The sequence below is a fragment of the Rhinatrema bivittatum genome, chromosome 1, assembly GCF_901001135.1.
Source record: "Rhinatrema bivittatum chromosome 1, aRhiBiv1.1, whole genome shotgun sequence".
NCBI lineage: Eukaryota > Metazoa > Chordata > Amphibia > Gymnophiona > Rhinatrematidae > Rhinatrema > Rhinatrema bivittatum.
In genome coordinates, this window is record NC_042615.1 from 500,017,803 (window position 1) to 500,043,204 (window position 25,402).

Below are 25,402 nucleotides of genomic sequence, written 5' to 3' on the forward strand. Positions count from 1 at the left end.
ATGTGTGCTGTGTCACGAATATAGGAAGGAGATAAAGGAACAAATGGTCTTAAAAATTTATCTACCATAATGGAAAGCAGTTCCAGTAATGAATTTTTGGCTGATATTATCGGACGACCTGGTGGCACAATTAAACGTTTTGTGGATTTTAGGTAAATAGAGTGATTGCATAGTACAACTCTCAGAAAACCCTTCTCTTTTGCAGGAATAAACTGACTCTCCCAAGCTTCTTTCACTGCCATCCCTGATCTCTTGCTGAATAGCATATGTTGGATCTTCAGCCTATAACTGAAGATAATGGTTTGGTAATATCTTGTAAATATTCATCCTTGACCATAACAACCCTTGCACCCCCTTTATCATCAGGTTAAATAACTATACCAAGATTATACTGTAGCTCTTAAACTGCAGCCCATTCAGCCCCTGACAAATTAGAATATGATTTGACTAACGGAATGGTTGATAAACGCATCGTAACCATGTTTTGAAAAGCATCAATGGAAGGATCTACTGGGCCCGGAGAAATCCATTTCGAGATATTTGGTACAACTGAAAAATCTGATGAGTCACTCAATGCCACTGATGAAAAATACAATTTAAGCCTTAATGAATGATAAAATCTAGCCAAAACCATTTGTATTTTAAATTAATCAGCATTTGGTGAAGGTACAAAGGATAATACTTTTGTCAAGTACCAACATCTGATAGAATGATAAAAGATAGCTTTGACATATTTATGATGGAGGCGTGCAAGAGAACCCCTGTCTTATCTGTGGTCTTTCCCTTGATATTTCTGCCGTAAGATAAACCTCCATCTGCTGGGCTTTCCTCAAGTTCCATGAGAGTGGCAGCACTGTGTGCACAGCTACACCAAACCAATGCCCACACTCTTTGGCCTCCGCGCCTTCTTGTGTTGTTACCAGTTGCCACTGCCAGGTTTGCTGTTTATACTGAGATGCCTTGCCCCCCCCCCCCCCATAAAAAAAAAAATCCTTGCTGCTCTGCTGCTCCTCCTGCCATAGTAACATAAGAAAAAGGCCCAAGTGTTCAATCCAGTCTGCCTAGCAAGCTCCATGCAGGTTACCTCCTGTGCCTTCTATTAAGGATAGTAAGTGTCCTGCCTCTCTCTTGGTTCAATGCCTTGCTTTGTTGATTCCACTCCTCTTGCTGTTTACCCCTGAATGTCTGAGGGTATTGATGCCACTCTATGCCTTGGGGGTGTTGATACCACTCTTCTTGCTGCCTTACCCCTTACTCTGTGCCTTGGAGGGTTGAAGTCACTGTGTTTGCTGTCATATTCATGTCAGTTTGTGCTACTTTGCCCCCTCACAATGCCTTGGGATCTTCGTGCTACTGGTGTGGATGCCCTTGCCCCTCCTTCGGTGCCTTGGGCTTTTCATGGCACTAGTTTTGATGCTTTTTCTCTCTCATGGTGCCTTGGGGTATGAATGCCACTGCTTTTGGAGCTCTTTGCTCCTCTTTTGCTGCTTTGGCATCTTCATGCCATTGTTTGTGCTGCTTTGCTCCTCTCACATTATGTTGGGCTGTTTATAGCCACTTTTCCCCACTCCTGGTATCTCTCTGCTGCTGATGCTTGCCCACAAGTTTCATTGAACTTAGATAGAAAACCCAATGGTAGAGTCCCAAATAGGATGCATTGCCTCTCTCATTGACTTTAATGCGATGCAAACAAATTAAAAGTTATATCAAATGAAATTGGGAACCAAAATGAATAAAAAATGGCAACTGAACCAAAAGAGCAAACTGAACCAAAATGTTCTCAATGCACACCCCTAATTCTCAGTTCTATAAATGTACACAGATATGCACAAAGTGCTATTCATACACACACACATGTAGGGCCGGCTTTTGGGTAAGGTGATGAGGGTGGACGCCTGGGGCCTTGTGCAACAAGGGATGCCAGTGACCCAGGGTTACTACCAACCCTGTTCCCTGTGGTGAATGCAAGTGTGGTCGAGCAATGTTCCTTAAGCAGCCACACCTGCCATCCTTTAGGCTATGCAGAGCCAGACCTGGCGCTGGTGGGAGAACAGGAGATGCAGCGGGAGCTCATGCCACCATGATCAGTGCTCCTTCCTGCCAGTGATGACCCTGTGAGCATGCTCGAAACTCACGGGCTGCCACTTCCTGTTCACTGATCTGCTGCATTTGCGAGATCAGCATGCAGGAAGTGCCAGCCTGCCAGTTTTGAACATGCTCACAGGACCGGCACAGGCTGGTAGAAGCTCACCTGCTTAGCAGTAATTTTGCCCAGGGAGGAGGCAGAGGGAGCAGCACAGGGAGGTGGGGGAGGTAAGGGAGAGGAGCTGGCAGAGAGAAAGGGAAAGGCAGGAAGCAGATACTGGGAACAGGTTAATAGCAGGGCAGAGAATACTGGTGATGTGGTTTCAAGAGACATGGAAATAGATGCTGGAGTTGGGGGTAAGAGGAGATGATACTGTGGGAAGGAGGCAGGGGCAGATGCTAGGGGAGGGGGTAAGACAAGTTGCTAGGGAGGTAAGAGACAGGGAAGAGAGGATGCCAGGGGAGGTACAGAGAAGGGCAACCAAAATGATAAAGGGGATGGAACAGCTCCCATATGAGGAAAGACTAAAGAGGTTAGGGCTTTTCAGCTTGGAGAAGAGATGGCTGAGGGGGGATATGATAGAGGTGTTTAAAATCATGAGAGGTCTAGAACAGGTAGATGTGAATAGGTTATTTACTCTTTCGGATAATAGAAAGACTAGGGGGCACTCCATGAAGTTAGCATGTGGCACATTTAAAACTAATTGGAGAAAGTTCTTTTTCACTCGATGCACAATTAAGCTCTGGAATTTGTTACCAGTGGATGTGGTTAGTGCAGTTAGTGTAACTGGGTTTAAAAAAAGGTTTGGATAAGTTCTTGGAGGAGAAGTCCATTACCTGCTATTAATCAAGTTGACTTAGGGAACAGCCACTGCTATTACTGGCATCAGAAGCATGGGATCTACTTAGTTTTTGGGTACTTGCCAGGCACTTGTAGCCTGGATTGGCCACTGTTGGAAACAGGATGCTGGGCTTGATGGGCCCTTGGTCTGACCCAGTATGGCATGTACTTATGAGGGGAGGAAGGAGATGGGTGGTGCAGTTGCTCAGGAGGAGGTACTCTGCCCCCGCTGCTCACTTGGAGAGAAAGCTTGTGTGCACCTCTGCCTCCGCACCAGGGACTAATGCATGGGGGAATAGTTGGGGAAAGGGTGCTTTACCCAAGGTATCTTTGCCTTAGAGCCAGCCCTGCACATAGTTGTGTAAATCCACAGAAAGGGCTGTCAAAAGGGGTGGATGAAATAGGCAACCACATGTGGCCCCAGATCTCCATTCCAATTGGCCTATAAACCCCAGTGCAACCACTTCTGTGTGGCTGTGTCATCACAGGAAAGACACCCACCCATCCCTAACCCCATCATCAGAGAAAGAGGGGAGACCCCCCTTTCTCCACCCCTGGCCTGCTACAATTCTCAGATTTAAATTGATGCCCCCACAACTGCCTGGGGCACCATTTAAACCCACAATGCTCCTGTGCACACAGATGCACACACACAGGTCAACACATATACTCAGACATACATTTCTATACAGATTCACACCCCCCACCCCACAGGAAAACACATAAACACATACAGGTACCCCGTTCTGTATAACACACAGACTCAGCTGTATGTATGTATATAGATACACACACACACACACACATTTTTCACAGGTATGACCCAGATTTTATATAAATGCACCCAGAAATACATTAAATATTATAAATGAACAGAAGGATGCTCACACCCCTGAAGTCGATCATCCAGTCACACCTGTTTATGTAACACTGACATCTTCTTCCAGGGCAAGGTGAAGAGTCTGCCCTAGGAAATCACCAAATTAAAATTCTCCTTTATACACTGCTTTCCTACAGTTTAACTATTGTCATCTCAGCCTGGCTCTGTCCTTCGTAGGCAGGACACCTTCTAACAAGAAAACCTGACCTTCACTTCTCTTGTAAGAACAGACCGGGAACAGGTTTAAAATGGTCTTTTATGGCAGGAATCGCTCTCCCGTAAAGGACATGCCAGGAGCTCCGAAAAGGTGAGCTTGTAACGGGGGGGGGGGGGGGGGGGGCGGGTTCTTATAACAGGGATCTACTGCAGTCTGTCACCGGTGACTGAACTCATGGCTGGGAAAGCTGCAACTCACCCAAGAGCAGGAGCTAAAAATGCAGTCAAAACCCCAAACCTATCGGCTTTCCTGATCTGCCAGTTTGCAACTTTTTTTTTTTTTTTTTTGGCTAGAGGGTAAATGCAGACAGTTTTGAAATGTAAAGATAATGATCCCCTCCCCCTCCTTCCCTCCCCTCTCGCTCTGATACACACACACACACACACACACACAGTCACTTCTGTCAGACAGACCTGCACACCCACTCTGCTTCCTCGGCTAACTCAGCCACCCCCCCCCCCCCCCCCCCCTCTGCATGGCTCAGAAGCCAAAGTGAAAAGGGGGAGGTGGGGGGTGCATTGCCTGGCTTCTGATATTTTTTCTCCCCCCACCAGCCTGCGTCTTCCATTCAAAAAGCAATCGGGAGGGGGACGGGAGAAGCGCAAACTTCGTGCCAAAGTCTCTCTCTGGCTGCCCGAGCCCGGCTTCCGTGGCACTGCAGAGCGGCCGGCAGCTCAGCCCCCGCGCCGGCAGGAGCGGGCGAGAAGGTAAGCGGATCCCGCACGAGGAGGCGAGGCAGGGGGCACCCTCACCCGGCTCGCGCCCCGGTGACTGGGGGGGGGAGGGGAGGAGAAGAGGCTTTCTCTTCACAGAGAGCAAAGAGAGGGGGAGGGGGGAGGGGAACGAACACCTTGAGTTCTACAGCGATTTAAAAAAAAAAAAATGAGACTTGCCTTCTGGATACAGTCCGGTGTCCTGGATGAACACTCACCCAGTAGGGTGTCAGGGGCCACTGTGCCCTCCCGGCTAGCATGGATCCCATGCCCAGAGCCAGCTTTAAAGGCTGGTGTAAGAATGACATGTGGAATTGTTCGCTCTTCTATCTAAATATTGTATGTAGAGATGGTGCTAGATTCTTCTCTTTCCCATTTCTGACCTCCCCGCCCTCTCAACCCTGGGGCCCACGAACTGAAACCCCCTCCTCTCCTGGTCCTGCTGCACATCGCTCCCCCAGGTCCTCTTCCCCTCATCCCCTGCGCCCCGGATACTGAATGGAACACAATTGTCAATAGAATCCTTTCCGGCCTTTGTGTTTCTTTTCTCTTTTTCTTCCTCCTCTCTTCTCCAATGCCTCTTTTCTTTTGTTTCGTTCCTTCTTTTTTCTGGATTTTCCTCAACTTTTTTTGTTTTTCTTTATTTTTTTTCTTTCGCTTTCATTTTATTTTTCTCTTTATTTCTTTTTGTTTTCTTTATTTCATCTCCCCTTTGTTTCGGGACTCTGTTTTCACCCTTCTGTTTATTTATTTGTTATTTATTTAGCATTTTTCTATACCGACCTTCATGGTTAAATACCGTATCAAATCGGTTTACATCGAACGGGGATAGAGAACTATAACAGAAGGCACAACTTTTATAATCGGAGAGAAACAAAAGTTACATTAAACAAGGACCTTATTTCCCTTTTCCCTCTATTTTGTGCCTCTTTTCCCCATCTTTGCTTGTTCTGTCTCTTCCCTTTTTCCATCTTTTTATTTTATGTCTTTGGTTTTTTTTGTTCCTTTCCTCTTTTTCATATCTCATTGGGTTTTACCAGTGTCTCATTTTCTGTCCTTTCTTTCCATCTCTACCCCCATCCCCTTTTTTGTCTCCTTCCTCACCTTAAGAACATAAAAAGTGCCAGACTGGATCACACCAAGGTCCACTGAGTCCAGTATCCTGTCTTCGACAGTGGCCAATCCAGGTCACACGTGCCTGGCAGATCCCATAAAGCAGACCTGTTTCCTCTTACTCAGTCCCAGGGACGGCAATGGCTTTCTTTAGTCTACCTGGCTAATAATGTGTTATAGACTTTTCCTCCAGGAATTTGCCCAAGCCTCTTTTAAACCAGGGCTGGTGCTTCCATTGGGGAAAATTGGCATATGCCTACAGCGCCAACATTTTGGGGGTGGCAAAATGCAGCCAGTGTGAAGCCCAGAGGGGTGTTGTGCCAGAGCAATAAAAAGTTGGGGGAGGGGTGCGTGGCCAACGTTTTGCCTAGCTCGCTGAATATTCTTGCACTGGCCCAATTTTAAATTCTGCTATGCCAATCGCCTTGATCATGTCCTCTGGCAATAGCCCCCTTGTTTTAGTATTATTTGAAAGGTTAAACAAAGGTCCTTTAATTACCTGTTCCGCCCCACTCATGATTTCATACATTTCTACCATGTCCCCTCTCAGCCCTCTCTTTTCCAAGCTGAAGAGTCCTATCCTGTGCAGCCTCTCATCACAAAGGAGCTGCTCCATTCCCTTTTTATCATTATTGCCAGTCTCCCCTGCACCTATTTTAGTTCCACTTTGTCTTTCTCGAGATGGGGAGATCAGAACTATACACGGTACTCAAGGTGTGGTCACGCCATGGATCATTACAGAGGCAATATGATAATTTCCATTTTATTCACCATTCCATTTCGGATCATTCCAAACATTTTATTTGCTTTTTTTTTTTTTAGCCACTGCGTACTGAGCAGAGGATTTCATTGTATTGTCCACGAGGACTCCAAGGTCCTTGTAGCAACTTTCAATACAGAGCATAGCATCGTGTATCTGGAGCTGGAATTATTTTTCCCTTTGCACATCACGCGGCACTTTTCCACATTAAATTTCATCTGCCATTCAGTTGCCCAGTCTCCTAATCTCACAAGGTCTTTCTGCAGTTCCTTGCAAACTGCTATTTTAACAATTGCTAATAATTTTTGTGCCATCTGCAAATTTGATCACCTTATTCATCATTCCTTTTTCCTGATCATTTATGAATATATTAAACAGCACAGGTCCTGGTACCGGCCCCTCTGGTATTCCGCTAATGACCTTTCTCCATTTGAAAAACTGACCATTTAATCCTACCCTCTGTTTCCAGCTTTTAACCAGTCAGCAGTCCACAACAGGACACTGCCTCCTGTCCTGTGACTTTGTGATTTCCTGAGGAATCTCACATGGAGGACTTTGTCAAATGCTTTCTGAAAATACAAATACACTAGATCATTCGGTTCACCTTTATCTACTGGACTTGACCCCCATGAGGCCAAGGTTATGAGCAAACATGATTATTTACCCTTTCAATAAATTCTAAAACAAACTTGTCCTGGGGGACCCCCGCAGCCAGTCGGGTTTTCACAATGAATATGCATGAGATAAATCTGCGTGCACTGCCTCCATAATATGCAAATTTGATTTTATGCATATTCATTGTGAAAACCCGACTGGCTGGGAGATCCTCCAGGACAGGTTTGGGAACCACTGGTCTAAAAGATTGGTAAGTCAAGACTTCCCCTTACTAGCCATGCTGACTCTTCCCCATTAAGCCATGTCTATCTATACGGGCAGTGATTTTGTCTGTAAGCATGGCTTCTACCATTTTGCCCAACACTGAACTCAGGCTCACCAGTCTATAGTATCCGGGATCATCCCTGAGCTCTTTTTAAAAATCAGCAAAAAATTGAACACCTTACCTCCGTTCTTTTCCCTTTATTATTCCCTCCCTTCCCTTCCACCATTTTAGTATCTCTCTCCCTTTCCTCCATTTTTCTTTCCTCCTTTCTATCCCCTTCCCTTGCTAGCCCTCCACTCCCTTCCTCCTCTACTTCCTCACCCTCTTCTCTTTTTTATCCCTTGCCCTCTCCCATCTCTTTTCTCTTCCTTCCTCTCCCTCCTCCTTCTCCCCTCTGTCACACCCTCCTTCCTGTCCCCCCTCCTCCTCTCCTCTTCCCTATCCTTTTCTCTTCCATCCCTCACCTTCCTCTTCTCTGTCCCTGCTCTTCCTGGATCTTTCCTCCCTTCCTCTCTCTCTCTCCCCCCTCCCCAGATCCTGGACACTCCCTCCCAAATTCCTTCCCTCCATCCTCTTCCTAGATCCTCACACCTTCTCCCTCCACATCTCCCTTGATTCCAGATTATACCTCCCTCTTCCTCCTCTTCTCCCATCCTAAATTCCCAATCCCCCCCCCTCCCTCCCTCCTCTTTCCTGATCCCCTCCGTCTCCCTTGTTCCCCGTCTCCGGCCTCCATCCTCTGTCTTCTCACCCCCCCTATCCCCATTTCTCTCACCCTCTTCACTCCCAGTTCCCCATCTGCTAAACCTTCCCCACCTCTCCCCATTTGCGGGCCTCCTCTCTCTCTCTCCTTTTCCCAACCCTGTGCCACTTCCTCACTCCTTGTTCTCTTCCCATCGCTGAATTCCCCTCCCTGTACTGATACTCGAAAGCCTATTTTCCATCCCAAAAAAGCAAAATAAATTCAACAGAACCATAAGCAAGGTTGCAAAATGACTTTATTTATGTAACGTAATGTAAAAGTAATATTATGTAATTATGCAGAGGTCCACATGCCACAGAATTTTCTAACTCTTGCTGCAGAATCATCTACTGAATTGGAATCAGAATCATCATCTGAGGTGCTTCAGATGGGGAGGGGAGGGGAGCAGGGCCTCGGACCTGCTGCTTTCTGCGCTGTGATCTTGCTAGGAAGGGGGGGGGGGATTGGAGGGCAGAGGCAAAGGCACAATTAGCGCCTGACAGCAACAAAAATCTAAATCCGTCACCAGTACCGGCTCATTCATCTTGGGCCGCCTCATCACCTCAGGGGCCTTCTGTGGGCCTGGGCAGTGAGTGACCACCATGGGGCACGGTGCAGCCGCAAGCTTTGTACTGGCCTCGAAGACGCCCTGTGCCAGGTCCCCAGGATGGTATCAAGAAAGCAGTCCAAAAAAAAAAAAAAAAGCTGAAAAATTCCCTTCCCCAATTTGGAAATTATTGGTGTGGTTTCAAACAGGGGAAATGGGAGACTTGCAAATTTTAATGAAATAATTTAAAAGAGAAGGTTTTGAGTCTGTTCCTTCCATCCTCTGGTTTTCAGAAGCTTTTTTTTTTTTTTTTTTTATAATTTAAGAAGGGTAACGTTTTAATTTTACAGAGCTAAAACCCTTATGAAAACAGAGTTGGATTTGCTGAGTCCCGGGGAAAGCTTTTAGTGCTTTTTCCTTATGGATTTACACTATGGAGGGAAGGATCTCCCTACTCTCTTTTCTCACTGCCCTGTATCTGGGGGGGGGGGGGGGGGTGAGAGGGTGGTAAACTTCCTCTTTTTCAGATCGCTAGCACCAAGGAGTGTTGGAAAGTGTGGAGAAAGGTTTCCAGAAAGAATCAGACAGGACAAGGCCCAAGCGTTCTGCATCAAATTCATCTGATTATTACTGCTAATAGGATTAGTGTGCACGCTGCATCCTGTAAACTACCTGTGTCCCTTAGGCTGGGAGTGGGGCACAGGTAGTTTTTAATAATAACAAGAAGAAGATATCATAATATAATTCAGGTTTCATGCACGCGGGTTGACTACGAGCTTTGCAAGGTTTCTGTGTTGCTGGTTTGTGTGTTTTGTCTTTCCCCACCTTCACTCCCCGCTTCCCCATTCGGCACGGGGCATGTCCTGGCAGCTGGGGAGGAGACCCTCATCTGCCCAAGGGCTGAAGGGGAAACCTCCTCCCAGATACGCCCTCACATGTTGGCCACGCTAGTGGCAGGAGTTTTACCTTCCCCCCTCCCCCTAGAAGTGAGCGCACACCACCTCCACAGGGTGCCCAGGTCTGACCAACCCTGTTGGATGAGAGATACAGTCCTGGGTCCTCAGAACTGCAGCATGCAGCGCTACATTCTGAGCCATGGGGCTAACTCAAGCCCTCTACAGTTTAGTTCAGCAGAGAGAAAGACGCAGCCACCCCCTGAGGTGGATGCAACAGAAGCACATTTCTGGAACCAAAATTTTAAGGCAACTTACAAAAGAGAAAGAGTAAATTTAGTACGAATACCTAGTTGGAGTTCAAGAAACAGAAGCACAGGGAAATAAAACAATTCAACTGAGGTCACACACAGAGAGTCAGGGACAGAGCTGGGGATTAGAACTGATGCACAGGGAGATAAAGTGACTCCGAAAGGTCACACACAGAGAGTCAGTGACAGAGCTGGGGATTAGAACTGATGCACAGGAAACTAAATTCATTTGCCCAAAGTCACAGAGAGTTAGTGACTAAACTGGGGATTAGAACTGAGACACAAAGACTTGTCCTTCACCTTTTGTCCTGGCAGATATTCCTCACTTCCTCACATCCCCATCAGATAGCAGCAGCTGGCACAGACGTCAGCACTGGAACCATCTCGGCTGTCGCAACCAGCACATAAAAATTTTTGGGGGAAAATCAGATAATGTGATTTTTCAATTCTCAGATCCTTATCGTGCACAACCTGCTTCCACATTCCTTCCTCCTTCTTTATAGCCTATTTTAATAGCTATTAAAAGAAATTTAATGACACGACGCTTCAAAGGAGCAGCCAGCAGCTGGGCCCTATAATGGGCCAGATCCTACGTCACTTTGTTGGTGTCTCCTTGTCAGGTGCTGTCACCTGTTGGAGGGTCAGAGAAGTTCCCGAGGGGAAGTGGAACAAATTTTCAAGCTCAGAGGCTGAAAGAACTAATCTATTAGATTTACACTACTTTTTTCTCATCCCTACAGAAGACTCTTCCCTTCTCAGTTTACTGGTTAGAAAAAGTTCTGTCTTTTACATGGTGTACCGAAGAATGCAAAGCTCAGAATGTGTTCTTTATATGGCTAATGTCCTTAGTCAGTCCTCTCCAATGCCGTAGCTGGAGACAGTTACAGAAAATAAACACAACCTGAGCTTCAGTGTCTAATTCTGCTTTGCAGTAACCCAGCATATAACAAGTCGATTTTATAACCAGCAAACTGCGGCAGGGGTTGTACCAGGGTTCACAAAGGCATTTGAATGCAGAGCCCATTTCCCAAGCTAAATTCCAGTGGCAGATGTGCATAGTGCTACGAGGCCAGCGAAACACACAGTCCTGAAAAGCAAAAAAAAAACCCAAAACAACTAAGAGCCTCAAAACCTGCATCCATTTCCTGTGCCATTCTGGTTCCGTTTCCTATGCTAGAGGTATCTCCTGCCGTTTTTAAAATTTGTGTTATTAAGGAACTGATTTATTATGGCTTTTCTCCCATTCTGTGTCTATGGGAAAAATGCTTAGTAAATCAGGCCCTAAGTTTGCTTTACTTTAGTGACCATGTTTGATTGTAATTTGTGAATTTATTTTGTTTATATTTTGTTTTTGACTGTATTTTATGAATGTTTTATCGATGAACCAGGACCTTGTTCAGGAAATAGCAGCATATAAGATTCCTAAATAAAAAAAATAAAAGATGATGTATTTCTTGGCACTGCATGGCACCCAGTGAAACAGCGGTTGAAATACCTTTTGGGAATCTACGGGCAGTCTCCAAGCAAACAGGCCAATACTGAATGGTGTGCTCGGCCGAGTGCACCATTTACCACACGATTTGCTGCGCGTTTCCGACCCGCGTCTATTACCCCTTATACTGTAAGGGGTAATAGCGCATCGAAAACGCGCGGCCAACCCCCTGAAAACGAATAGCGCGCATCATATGCAAATGCATGTTGATGAGCCCATTAGTTAGTCACCCGGAATAGTGAAAGTAAAATGTGCGGCCAAGCCGCAAATTTTACTCTCGGAAATTAAATTCTAAGCAACCAGGAAAAGTGTACAGAAAAGCAGAAAATACTGCTTTTCCGTATACCCTCTGACTTAATATTAAGTCGGAGGAACCAAAAATTGAAAAAAAAATATTGTTTTAAATCTGCCCGCCGGTCAGCAGGTTAGGAAAACGGACGCTCAATTTTACCAGCGTCCATTTTCCTAACCCGTGGCTGTCAGCGGATTCGGAAACTGACGCCTGTAAAATAGAGCATTGATTGTCGGGACCCACTGGCAGCCACCTCTTCACTAATTTGGGGGCCAATGCAATAAAAAGCGCGGAAAGAAGGCGCTGAAAAGTCCGCGCTTGCTTTCTTAAGGCGCACGTGGTGCCCACAAGGGGGGGGTCGCACATGCTATACCCAAATTAGGGGGTCGCGCTAGCAAGGAGGCGCTTGCGTGACCTTAGTGCCTCCTTGCTAACCCGACCCTGCCGCGGCTGCCGGTTACGAAAACCGGTGCCGGTAAACTCGGCATCGGTCTTCATAACTCAGCGTTCTGCCGAGGTATTTTTATTTTTAAGTAAAAAAAAAAGAAAAGCTGTTTTTTTTCTGCTTGTAAACGAAGTACAGAAACGCAGTTCTTTCTGCTTTTCTGTACTTCTTTTACATGCGCTCAGCTATTAGCGCCTGCTCCAGGCCTGTAACCTGCACGATTGCTTTCTGGACGTCCTCGGTCTTTCCGGAACACAAAACGAGGACAGTTGCCTGCTCTTTGAGAGTCAGGTTTGAAAGAAGGTGCAGGAAACCAGGAGCAGGGAGTGGTGGGGGGAACACTCTGGGGGTGACTTTCAGGCTGCTCGCGCTGCTGCCGAGGCGGGGGAGGAGGGAGATCTCCCCCTTCTCCCCTTGATGTCCTGTGGCACACCTCCCCTCGCTTCCGACCCTTTCATTTTCCTTCCGGTCCGGTCTGCATTGCGGACAGAACTTCGACACAACTGAGCGCACATTTGTCGAAGTTCTGTCCGCAATGCAGACCGGACCGGAAGGAAAACGAAAGGGTCGGCAGCTCCTCACGGTGGCAGCGTTAGCAACGCTGCGCCGACGGCGCCTATCAGAATTTGGTACCTGGGGCAGTTGCTTCCTGCCCCTATTCCTAAATCCGGGCCTGGCGACAGAGCTGGAGGTTAGGATTAAGAGAACATGATTTTGGGAGGGAGGTGGGTATTCTATTCTAGGGGCGCAAATCGCAGCAGAATATGCTGACCTCAGCTCCCTCTAGACTTCGGCTGCTGGATGCACTTTTGGTTTCCACAGAGACCCAGTTCCCTCTGCTGGAGGTCAAGGTACACACGACGGTGTCCTGTCAGCAGACGCTGCATGCCTTTCTTCTTCAGGCTGCTTAGATGACCCTGGCAAAAGCAACAAAGGACCCGATTTGATATTTTCTATTTATTTTAATTTTGTTTTTGTAGAAGAACTAGCTGCCACCTGTCCTGCCAATCACTCGGCTCCCCCTCTCCTCACACACACACATTCACACACTTCCTCTCCTCTGCCATCATTAGCTGAAAACATTCTCCCTTAGAGGGACACCAGAGGGACTCTTTACAGTGATGCACTGAAGTGAAGGACGTTTTTAGTGGGACACTTCAGAGAGTGATAGCTATGGAGAAACACCGCAGTGACTTTTTAACCCCTCCTCCTTTTCCCACGAGTGTTACTTCGTCGCGTCCTCAGTGGGGGCAGGTGGCAGGGATTTGCTTGACTCCTGCTTCCACCCCACAAGTTGTCAGACTCAGCCGAAAGAGCAGGAAGGGTCCGTCCTAGGCTTATGGCGATATTTTACAATGCCGCATTATAAAGTGGGACCCTTTACCAAAAAAAAAAATGTGCTGTACAGAAGAACCCTGTCTTTTACCTGAGATGGGGAGATTTAGATGCTTTCCTCGGTCTCCACCATAAACCCGAGGATTTTCAAATCCTGTAGAATAAAACAAAATCTTGTAAACTTCTATATAAGCATCAGGGCTAGATTTCCCATTATGGACAGTTAGGCACCTATCTAGAGAGCAGAGTGCCAAACCCCTTCGCACCCCCAACCTGGCATGACCCTTTCTCCTCTCTCACCAGCAGAGACGGACAAAGCACTGAGGATCCTGTGCCTAGGTCTGTGTGAGATATCAACTCAACCCTGGTAAACCCATGGTTGTTTGTAACTTGATCCCTGGCTGTCATGGCTGGGAGTTCCTCCAGCTCCCGAACTTAATATCTGACGATACCTGACTCTGGCTCAGCGTCCCCCCCTAACCCCTATCTGGACAGGTAACCACATACAGTTCCAATGTACAGATTCATATAAAGAAGCTGTGTACCCTGTGAAAAAATGAAAGATAGCAAATATTGAAGTCAACTATTGCATTTGCCTAAGAAAAACTGGTATCTGAAAGCACATTACAGTTGCCCTTCCTGTACCCATCAAAGCAAGCAGTTTTGTTTCCCTGTGCCTCAGTTCTAACCCCTTGCTCTGTCTTTGACTCTGTGTGATCTCGGGTGGGTGGGGGAGGGGAGTTGCTTTATCTCCCTGTGCCTCATTTCTCCTCCTCAGCTCTGCCTTGCTTTCCTTGTAGTGCTGCTGAACAACTTATTCCTCTCCACTGCCAAAGCTGCCCCAGTGGCATCTATCCTGGAGATGGCTGCATGATTGCACTTGGATAAAATGTGCCGTAGAGAAATGCACATTCCAAGTATCCTCATCAAACTGGAATTAACGAGTGGCCTCAGACCAAACGTGGAACACTGGGTGCCTGGCCCTGCCATTATTACATAGAGACCGATAACTTGTACATCTATATAATCACTCACATAACTATATTTCAGCTTGGAAAGGTGTGGCGAATGATTTATTAGGAAAAGGAGTGATGCAGTCACCTCACGCAATGCCCGAGCGTTGTGAATATATTTATAGAAAACAATTTCATGAATGCCTATGATATGTAATAATTATTATATAGTTTGGGAAAGGAAAAGAAATTCCTTGGCTTCTGACTGGGCCGCTGAGAACTGCATAACCGCGCAGGCCTCTGCCAGTAGCAGGGTGGCCTTGCTGTCCTTCCACGGGGACATCATAGCACAGATTGTTGGACCCAGCCCCAGCAGCAGGAGGTGCTCAAAGAGTGAACATCAGGAATTAAGTGGGCAGGAGGTGGCTGGAGAGTGGATGAACATTCATTCGTTTGTAAGAGTGGTGGGAGGGGGCGAACGGTCATAGTATTGCTCTGGGTTGCTGCACCCTGAGTTTAATTAGCCCGTGTCTAAATGGGGCACGCTCCTAGTCCTGCTGGGTGGCTTTTTAAGTGGTGCCTTTTGATTTGTCTCCCTAGTATTTCAGTCGTGAGTATCAACAGACTCTCCTCCCGGCTTCTCTGCTCTTGGGATTCGGATGAACTTCAGGTTCAGACTTCCTCGATGGTTTGTAGGTAAGGTCTTGGTCTGCCTGCCTCTCTCTCTCTCTCTCGCTCGCTCTCTGCAGCAGTTCCTGTATCTCTGTATAGTGCCCCTTCTTTTCTCTCTTTTTATTGCCCCTCCATCTTTCCTCAGAAGTTCCTGTAATTCTCTATAGTGCCCCTGCCTTTTCCTTTTCTGCTTTCATTTTTACCTATAGTGTTTATTGCTCCTGCTCTTCTCCTCTTGCCTCTCACTCTTCTCAGCAGTTCCTGAATTTCTGTTTATTGTCCCTGTTCTTCCTCTCCTGCCCTTCTCTCTCCTCAGCAGTTCCTGAATTTTTGTTTATTGTCCCTGTTCTTCCTCTCCTGCCCTTCTCCCTCCTCAGCAGTTCCTGTATCTCTGTTTATTGCCCCCACTCTTCCTCTCCTGCCCCTCTCTCTCCTCAGCAGTTCCTGTATCTCTTTTTATTGCCCCCACTCTTCCTCTCCTGCCCTTCTCTCTCCTCAGCAGTTCCTGAATTTCTCTTTATTGCCCCCACTCTTCCTCTCCTGCCCCTCTCTCTCCTCAGCAGTTCCTGAATTTCTCTTTATTGTCCCTATTTTTCCTCTCCTGCCCCTCTCTCTCCTCAGCAGTTCCTGTATCTCTGTTTATTGCCTAAGCTTGCCTCTCTCTTTTCTGCTGTTCGTATGGGGACAATTTTCATACCCCTGGGGCAGCCTGCAGGTCCTCAGGTAGGAGCTACCAGCTAATTTTCAATGGGAAACTCTCGGTGGAGTTTCTCTTTGAGAATACAGGACCAACAAGGATCACAGGAACAAAATGTATCTGTGGACTTTGCCCCCGATTCACAGCAGGTGCAAGGTCTGTGCGGAGAAGCACATGCATTGCTTTCAAAATGAAATCCCCGCAAAGGTTTTGCTTTACCCACCCTAACCCTGATCCCATGAATGCCCATTTTTTCACTGCAGCAACAAACACACACGCTCAGAAACAAGGCACGGCACTGTTTATGGCTGAGAGAAGGGCAGCTTTGAACCATGGGACTGCACTCACAGAACCATTTAGTCACCCAGGCCAAACTCTTTCAGAAATTGCCCTGCATATCTCTGTTTATTGTCCCCTGTGTTCCCCAGTGCAGTGGACCGTTCTGCTTCCCACCTCACACACAGCAACCACATCCTGAGCATAAGGCAGTTCTCCTTGGTGGCTACCATAACAGGAGCACTTTCTCTTGCCATTAGCCAATTGCTAGGGCTTTGTGATATCGCAGCAGTGCACTGATAGTTCGGCAAGGACTTTGTTTTAATAGCGGGATATTTAGCCCTCCCGTTTTGTGAATACTCATTATATCATCCTTTTCCCAAAAGGAGTTGAAGTGGTAGGGCATTATGCAGGTTGTCAGTAGCAGACGAAGGCCAGGCTAGTACAGTCCTCAGCTCAAGACTCAGACCCTGCAGCTGGATCAGAGCCAAAAGGACAAGACGTGATCTATTATGCCATCTTTATGCCTGTTTCAATTTAATAGAATCTTGTTACATTTTAGCAATACTTTAATATTATGCATGCTCTGTGTGGGGGAGATACACTACATCAGGATTAGATATGCGAGCCGGGCCAGCCCAGTGGCTCAGTGGCAAGAGTTGCAGAGGTCCTGGGTTCGATCCACAAGCCCAGCTAATGCTGGCGTTGATACAGAGGAATCATTCTCATCCCTAGGATATAGAGGGATAAAATCTCAGCTATTGCTCAATGGTGCCACCCACTGGCCTCTGTTTAGCTTCTGAGATCTGACAAATTTGGGCTCTCGCAGGACAGTGTTCATGGGGTCTCCCACTGATACTGCTTTGAAAATTCTCATTGATGTATTTGCTCCACTGTAACATATAACATCTTTGCACCTTGTTACACATCCAAAGGAAAAAATCTCCTTGGATAATCGTCTTAAAGTTTTTTCTTCACAAAAAGGTAAAAGCTGCTGCTGCAGGATAGGAATTATTGTGTGTTTCTTGTCGTACTGCACCTTTGCCTGAGATTTTCTTTCACTCTCTGTCTCTCTCTTTCGCTCTGTGCCACAGCCCCCTCCCTTATCTCATCAATTGTCCTTCCACTGTTCCTCATCCTTACCCTCCATCCTATTAGTAACCCTGATTCAAGCTATTGTTACCCTTAGCATGTCCAAATTTTCTGTTCTGCATATGAGGATTCTGCATTCACTTCCGGAAAGCTGATCTTTCTCCTCAGGACTATACCCTCCTAGGCCCTACACTCACTGCCATCAACTTGAGCCCTGCCCAGTGCTAAAACCTCATGGATCCCATACTCACTGCCTCCCAGCCAAGCCCTTCCTGGGACTAAACACTCATGAATCCCATATTCACTGCCACAAAGCTGAGCCCACCCCAGTATTATAACCTTATGGGTCCCATGCTCACTGTCAACAAACTTTGTACTGAGTTGAGCCCCCTTGCTCAGTCTTTTTCCCATCACAGATTTCCTTAATGATATCTGAATTTTGACTCTGACATCCTTCTATTGCAGTTGACCATGGACAATCATTCCAGGACCACTGCTAGGTCCACTCTGCTTTCCTCCCTCCAGAACACCTCCTGGAATGCCAGTGAACATTTGGTTGATGACCGCAATCACCAACTTGCCAAGGTGGAGATTGCCATCTTGGCCACCATCTTTGTGTTTGCAACTGTTGGCAACCTGCTGGTGCTCTTCATCCTGCTGAGGCGGCGAAAACACAACACCTTGATGCACACCTTCATGACAAACCTCTGTTTTGCTGACCTGGTGGTAGCCTTCTTCCAAGTGCTGCCACAGCTGGTGTGGGACATCACCGACCGATTCATGGGGCCAGACCTGGTATGCCGGATGGTGAAATACCTACAGATTGTCGGCATGTTTGCCTCATCTTACATGATTGTGGCTATGACCTTTGATCGCCACCAGGCCATCTGCCAGCCAATGATGACTTACAAGAAGGGTGTGACCCGCTGGAACATTCCAGTGTTTGTGGCTTGGCTCACCTCCTTGATCTTTAGCCTCCCCCAAATCTTCATTTTTTCCAAAAGGAAAATTGAATCTGATGTCTATGAATGTTGGGCAGAGTTCATTCAACCATGGGGCCTCAAAGCCTATGTTACCTGGGTGACCATGATGGTCTTCGTTCTGCCTACTTTTTTCATTGCCACCTGCCAGGTCCTTATCTTTAAGGAGATCTACCACAGCATCTACCTGAAGTCAGAAAGGATTGCAGCCAATGTGATCAAGAAGGCCCAGCCAATGCACAGCAAGGAAAGGACCCATTTGGGTGTCAGCACTGCCTTGGCCAAGACAGTGAAGATGACCTTGGTCATTGTCCTAGTGTATGTGGTCTGCTGGGCACCATTCTTCTTCGTCCAATTGTGGTTTGCTTGGGACCCCAATCCGCCAAAAGACAGTAGGTCAAACTCTTTTCACACACACATACATACATACTTCAGTGAAATGTGATATTCTGTTTCTTCACTAATGTTAATAATAAGTTATATAGGGGAGATGGTAGAATCTCCAGTACTGGAGGTTTTCAAACCAGAGTAGACAAACATTTCTCTGACATGATTTAGGTATAGTGGTTACTGCCTGAATAGAGGGGAGTGGACTAGCTGGCCTCTCAGGGTCCCTTGTAGACCTCTTTATGATTCTGAATGACTTCACGAGGTCCTTTCCAGTCCTTGTTTTGTTTTCTATAATTGTATGACTCGTTTGTTGCTCTTCTTACTTGATATCAGGGATCTATCCAGTGGCAGGGTTGACAGTGCTTGATTACATCACAACACACTTTGTTTGTTGCCAGTGGTTAGCTTTGTGTGAAGTAAATTGTCATATCCTTACAGCAGTACCAGCACCCGTTGCACTGCACTAGTGAAGACCCGTGGACAACATGAGGTCGATATTCAAAAGAATTTAGCCTGCTAACTCAGAAATTAGCCAGCTAAATGAATATTTGTGCACATATCCAGCTAAATTCTAGCCAGCTAATAAGTTAGGTGGTTAGAATTTAGCCGGATAAGTTAGGGGCATTCTGGGGGCATAACAGCTACGTTAACTGACTAATGCCGATATTCAGAGATAGCCAGATGACGGCGTTAGTTAAGAGCAGTCCTAAAGTTAGCTGGCAGCACTAAACTTATCTAGTTAACTTTGCTATCCGGACTATCTGAATATGGACCTCCATATGACCAGGAACTCTCCATCCCAAAAAGCTTACCATCTGAGCATGAGGAAAAGATGTCACATGAGAGCAAGCACTAGGATTGCCATCTGCCTATAAGCCATCAGGGCCAAGCTGAGCCAGCCCTGGATTTAGCCTCCCTCCTCTGCCCCCCTACCTCCCTTTTTGTATCTATGGACTGGTAGTTCCAATTTCTCTAAGAAAATCAGGAACTTCAAATCCCTACATGGCAATGGAGACAAAGCCGGAACTAGCTGAGCCCGAGCCTGATGACATGGGGGCTGTTTGCCGACAGGTTATCAGGAGAGGGTCTGGGACTGGTGCGAAACCATTGAACAGAAAGAACATATCCGATTGCCTCATGAGCAAGCCATCTAGTGCTTCTCCAGAGGCCACTGTGGGTCATCCCCCTGCATCTCCCATTCTCTCTCCGCACCCTCTCCCTCTGGTCAAGATCTGATTAAAAAAGAGAGGCAAGATAAGAGTATGCACTGGCTGATAGAATCTGCTATGGCATGAAAAGGCTTTAGACAAAGACAATATGGTAAATGCCACAGCCTTCATGGCAATTTTTACCAGCAGTAGGGCTTGTCAGACAAATCTGATCCATTTCTCTGATTGGGTGACCAGAGAGTTGGATCAGGGGAGAGCACTAGATGTAGTGCACTTGGATTTCAGTAAGGCCTTTGCCACGGTTCCGCATAGGCAACTTAGAAATAAACTGAGCATCCTTGGATTGGGCCCTAAGTGATTGACTGGGTTAAAAAACAGTTGAGTGGGCGGAGGAGAAGAGTAGTGGTAAATGGAGTTCAGTCTGAGGAGAGGGGCGTTAGTAGGAATGTGCCGCAGGGATAGGTCCTTGGACCAGTTCTTTTCAACATTTTCATGAGTGACTTTGTGGAAGGATTGTTGGGAAAAGTTTGTCTTTTTTGTTGATGATACCAAAATCTGCAGCAGGATAGACAGGCAGAAAGATGTGCAAAACATGAGGAATCCAGCAAAGCTTGATGGATGGTCTAGGTTCTGTCAGCTATGATTTAATGCTAAAAAATGCAGAGTAAATCATTTACGTGGCAAAAACCCATGGGAGAAGTGCGGTATGGGGGTAAATTTCTTCTAAGCACAAAGAGTGGGATCCGAGGGTGATCGTATCTGATGATCTTAAAATGGACAAACAGGTGGATAAAATGACGGTAAAAGCCAGAAAGATGCTTGGATGCATAGAGAGAGGAATGGTCAGCAGAAAAAGGGAGGTGATATTGCCCCTGTACAGGTCCCTGGTGAGCCCTCACTTGGAATACTGTGTACAATTCTGGAGACCACACCTTCAAAAGGATATAAACAGGATGGAGTCGGTCCAGAGGGTGGCTACTAAAGTGATCAGTGATCTTCATTCTAAAGCACACGGGGATAGACTTAAAGATCTAAACATGTATACCCTAGAGGAAAGGCGAGATAGGAGAGAAATAATAAAGACATTTAATTACTTCCATGGAATAAATGCACAGGAGGCGGGCTTCTTTCAAACAAAAGGAGGCTCTAGAATGAGGAGTCATAGGATGAGGGTGAAAGGGGGTTGACTTGGGAGTTATCTGAGGAAATATTTATTTACAAAGAGGGTAATGGACACATGGCACAGCTTCCCCAAGGTGGAGACAAGGACAGTATCTGAATTCAAGAAAATTTGGGATAAACACAGAGGGAGTGGTAGGGATCATAAAACTGAATATTTGATGTGAATAGACTGTATGGTAGAGATGTGCATTCGTTTTTGCCGAATTAGACAATGTCAAGGAAGTTGTCTAATTTGGCATAGTTGGGGGGGGTGGGGGGTTAGTGAATGGGTAAGAAGGCAGGAGAAGGAAGTAATTGGAGAAAGCATAGCAAAGGGTGAGAAGAGGGGAGGAAAGAGGGAGAGAGTGAGAAGAACCTCTAGAGGAAGGGAATGGGGGAAATTCTAAGATAATGAGGAGAGAGGGTGAGAAGGGGGAAAAAGCTAAGATAATGACTCACGAAGGGGTGAGAAGAAGGAGGAGAATCTCTAGAGAGACAGGGATTGGGAAACTGAGGTTGTTTGAAAAGAGAGGGGAATATTTAGAGGGAGGTAGGGAAGAAGGGGGAAATGTGGGGGAAGAGCCAAGATAGTGAGGGAAAGGGGAGGAAGAGCTGAGGCAGTGAGACTGTGGGCTGCCCGGTAGCTCCCATCCCACCAGCAGCCAAAGTGGAGTGGAGACCACCTTGCAATCCCAATCTGACGGAGGGCAAAGTGAAGAGTTGGGAAGAAGTGGACTAAAAGAAGTTGAGGCCCATGGGTGTGTGAGTGTGTGTGTGTATATGTGTGTGTGTGTGTGTGTGCATAACAGACGGCAAGTGTGTGTGTGTGTGGAGATAGAGGAGCATGTGAGAGAGGCAGTTTGTGTGGGGGGGAGTGTGTGAGCGACAGCGAGCGTGTGGCTGTGAGAGCATATGAGTGAGAGGGAGCATGTATGTGTGTGTGTGTGCACACGTGCATGTCTAGGAGAGAGGGACTGTGTGCATCTGAGAGAGGAAGTATGAGTGTGTGAGCATGAGAGAAAGTAAGTGTGTGCAAATATATGAGAGAGAGGAGAAAGTTTATGTGCCCTCCCACACCCACTAATCCACAACAATCTCAGGAGGACGGGAAATTGAAATTTCTTAGATATGGAGAGTGGAAGGGTTTTTTTTTTTTGTTTGTTTGTTTGTTTTTAAATCATTATTTTTAATGATTTGGTGTTATTTGAAGTGTCTGCTGCTTTGAAATATTTTACTGGTGTTTGGGAAATTAAAAAATCAGTTTATATGAGTTTTTAATTATTGGATTTTTATTCTGTCTTGAAATATTTATTTTTGTGATTAATATGGTTTCTACATTGTTGCACTGTATTCAGAGTCTGGCTTGTTGCAGTTTGCAGTTCACTTTTTCCCTGCACATTTTTATTTATAACTTTCTGGTCTCTTTTTTTTAATTCTGTATTTGGTGAGGGTCTGTCTGGGTTCTGCATGCGAGGGATTCTGCTGGCGTGTCGTTTCTGTGTAGGGATCTATAGCAGCCTGGCTTGTTCAGTTTTTGTAGTAGGAGGTGTATTGGTATTTTAGGACCTGGTGCAATATTTGCAGCATTACTTTTTAATCAGTAAGATTGGTTTTGTTTGAGTGCTGGCAGTTAGCGCTGATTTGGTATAGGAGGTTTACTATATTGTAATTGTTCAGTCACGGCTTTCTGAGGGTCAAGCCCACATCCAACATGTGATACAATAGACCTAATACCATATGGGTATTTTAGCAGGGTTTTCTGGTTGGTGCCACAGAAGTGCATGTAAATATAATATGCAAGTTGCTGTAAGTTATATTTTACCTTAGAAGTCTGTGCTCTGAATGTTCTTTTTAATGCAAAATCTATTATACATGCATCATTTTTAAGTGTGTATGTGTGTGTAGAGGGCTGGGGTAGGCTGATGGGGGCTTTAAAGCTCTCCTAGAGCATCTAATACCCTTGCACTGGCCATGGGTTCCAAAGGAGAGGGGGTGGCCGTGGGTAGGGAGGAATATCAGATTTTAAAGCTTAGATTACTGAAGGGAGATGAATGAACAGGAGGTGCTAGCACCGGCCCCGAGTGAGATCCAGTGAGATGGAAGGGATAGAAACCCCTGGGCGTGTCTTTTATTCCCTGCAGTGCGATACAGTGAGACGGAGGAGACAGAAATGCCTGTAGCCATTTTTACTCCCTGCAGTGTGATGAGATACAGTTAGGGACCTTTGTTTTCAGTTTGTATTTTAATTAACATAAAAGGGAGAAATATCAGTGGGAAAAAACTTGATTCTTTTTTTTTTTCCACTGAAGTTCTCCCATTTTTGGTCATTACAAATAAATAGTGATAAATTCCTGGGGAAAATAAAATAAAACTGAAAAAAGGTCCCTAAATATGATGGGGATGTTCTTTTATTCTTTACAGGCATAAAAATGCCTGGGGATGTTTCATGAACTAGATTAACTACAGTCAGGTTTAACTGTTGTCATTAGCAACATTGTCTTTCTGTTTTGCTATTAATATCTCTGATGTTCCCTTACAACTGGGTATTCACTAAAGCAGCTGGACCTGAAGGTGTGTGGTGGGTCAGTAGCCAACTGCAATTATCAAGATTACCCACATGCTTTAGTAACCTACAGGGTCCATCTCCTGAGCTGATAATCCTTACCCAAATGCATAGCACGTTGCCCTGCAGGAATGTTTGCAGGGAAACGATTATCATTTTTAGCAGGAAATGTTTCTGGTTAACCGTTTTAAACAAACCACGTTTCAGTCAACCTTCCACAAAATACCATGCAGAGCAGCAGGCAGAAAATGAGGCTGTCTGTGAGAGTGGTCTGGTGGCGCCGTCAATGACGGGCAGCGCCACCAACCCGTATTTCGGGTTAGTGCGGCTCTTTCTTCTTCCCAGGCTGAGGCCAAGGGGGCTGGCCTGGCAGAATTCAACCCGCCGGCAGCCTTAGTAGAGAAAAGGTTCCGGGCACCCGTCACATAGAAGGGCCTAAGGGAGGCTTGCCTGCTCAGATTTGGCATTGGATTGGGCGAGGGTAACCCTACCCCTGCCCAATCCGATGTAGCAACGCGTGGATCCCCTACGCAAGCCGGCAGCAGCAGCAGCGTTTTACTGATGTTATCTCCTGCTGCTGCGGGGCCAGTCTCGTGACAGGAACAGCGAGATTTTGCAGCTTCTACCGCGAGAACAGTGCTGCAACAGTAGAAGATGGCTGCACTGAACCGCTGCGGCAGACTCTCGCAGGGGAGGGGATCCACGTGTCGCTGCATCGGATCGGGCAGGGATTTGGGTTTCCCCCGCCCAATTTGAAGGTTTAAATCTGAGCACGCAAGCCTCCTTAGGGTCTCTTATGCCGAGGGTGGCCCGGAGCCTTTTCTCTACTTGGGTTGCCAGTGGGGTGGATTCTGCCAGGCAGCCCTGCGACCTATGCTCTGGTGTCCCAAGGCCACTGCCCCCTCATAGCCGCCACCCACTGTGCAAGTGCATGGTTTGCACAGTGGGTGGCGCTGGCCCTGATCACACCGCAGGATATAAAGAACATCCCCAGGCATTTCGGTCGCTTCTATCTCACTGTATCACTCCATAGGGTATAAAGAACATTCCCAGCTGTTTCTATCCCTTCTGTCTCACTGTATCACAATGCAGGGTATAAAGAACATCCCAGGGTATTTCTATCCCTTCTGTCTCACTGTATCACACAGTGGGGTATAAAGAACATCCCAGGGTATTTCTATCCCTTCTGTCTCACTGTATCACACTACGGGGTATAAAGAACATCCCCAGGCATTTCTATCCTTTTTGTCTCACTGTATCACACTGCAGGATATAAAGAACATCCCAGGGTATTTCTATCCCTTTTGTCTCACTGTATCACACTGCAGGGTATAAAGAACATCCCAGGGTATTTCTATCCCTTTTGTCTCACTGTATCACTGTAGTGAATGAAGAACATCCCCAGGCATTTCTATCCCTTTTGTCTCACTGTATCACACTGCAAGGTATAAAGAACATCCCAGGGTATTTCTATCCCTTTTGTCTCACTATATCACTGTAGTGAATGAAGAAGATAGAAGGGATAGAAATGCCTGGGTGTCTCACTGTATCACACTGCAGGGAATAAAGATCATCCCAGGGTATTTCTATCCCTTCTGTCTCACTGTATCACACTGCGGGGTAGAAAGAACATCCTAGGGTATTTCTATCCCTTTTGTCTCACTGTATCACACTGCGGGGTATAAAGAACATCCCAGGGTATTTCTATCCCTTTTGTCTCACTGTATCACACTGCAGGATATAAAGAACATCCCAGGGTATTTCTATCCCTTTTGTCTCACTGTAGTGAATGAAGAACATCCCCAGGCATTTCTATCCTTTTTGTCTCACTGTATCACACTGCAGGATATAAAGAACATCCCAGGGTATTTCTATCCCTTTTGTCTCACTGTATCACACTGCA

The 25,402-nt window shown here is 46.4% G+C and overlaps 1 protein-coding gene across 3 annotated transcripts in view; it reads left to right on the forward strand.

The window, feature by feature from the left end:
- The first annotated feature begins 3,932 nt into the window (after window positions 1–3,932).
- Window positions 3,933–25,402, forward strand: part of AVPR2 (arginine vasopressin receptor 2) — a 30,252-nt gene continuing 8,782 nt past the window's right edge. Inside the window, exons 1-4 of one of the 3 annotated variants that reach the window (XM_029609532.1) lie at window positions 3,933–4,113; window positions 4,578–4,730; window positions 15,100–15,195; window positions 17,702–18,608. In XM_029609532.1, the coding sequence (XP_029465392.1) occupies window positions 17,708–18,608 (901 nt within the window). In that variant the 5' untranslated portion in view covers window positions 3,933–4,113; window positions 4,578–4,730; window positions 15,100–15,195; window positions 17,702–17,707. Of the gene's footprint in view, window positions 4,114–4,476; window positions 4,731–12,790; window positions 12,903–15,099; window positions 15,196–17,701; window positions 18,609–25,402 lie in introns of those variants that run through there. The other 2 variants (XM_029609543.1, XM_029609553.1) reach the window with 2 other exon arrangements.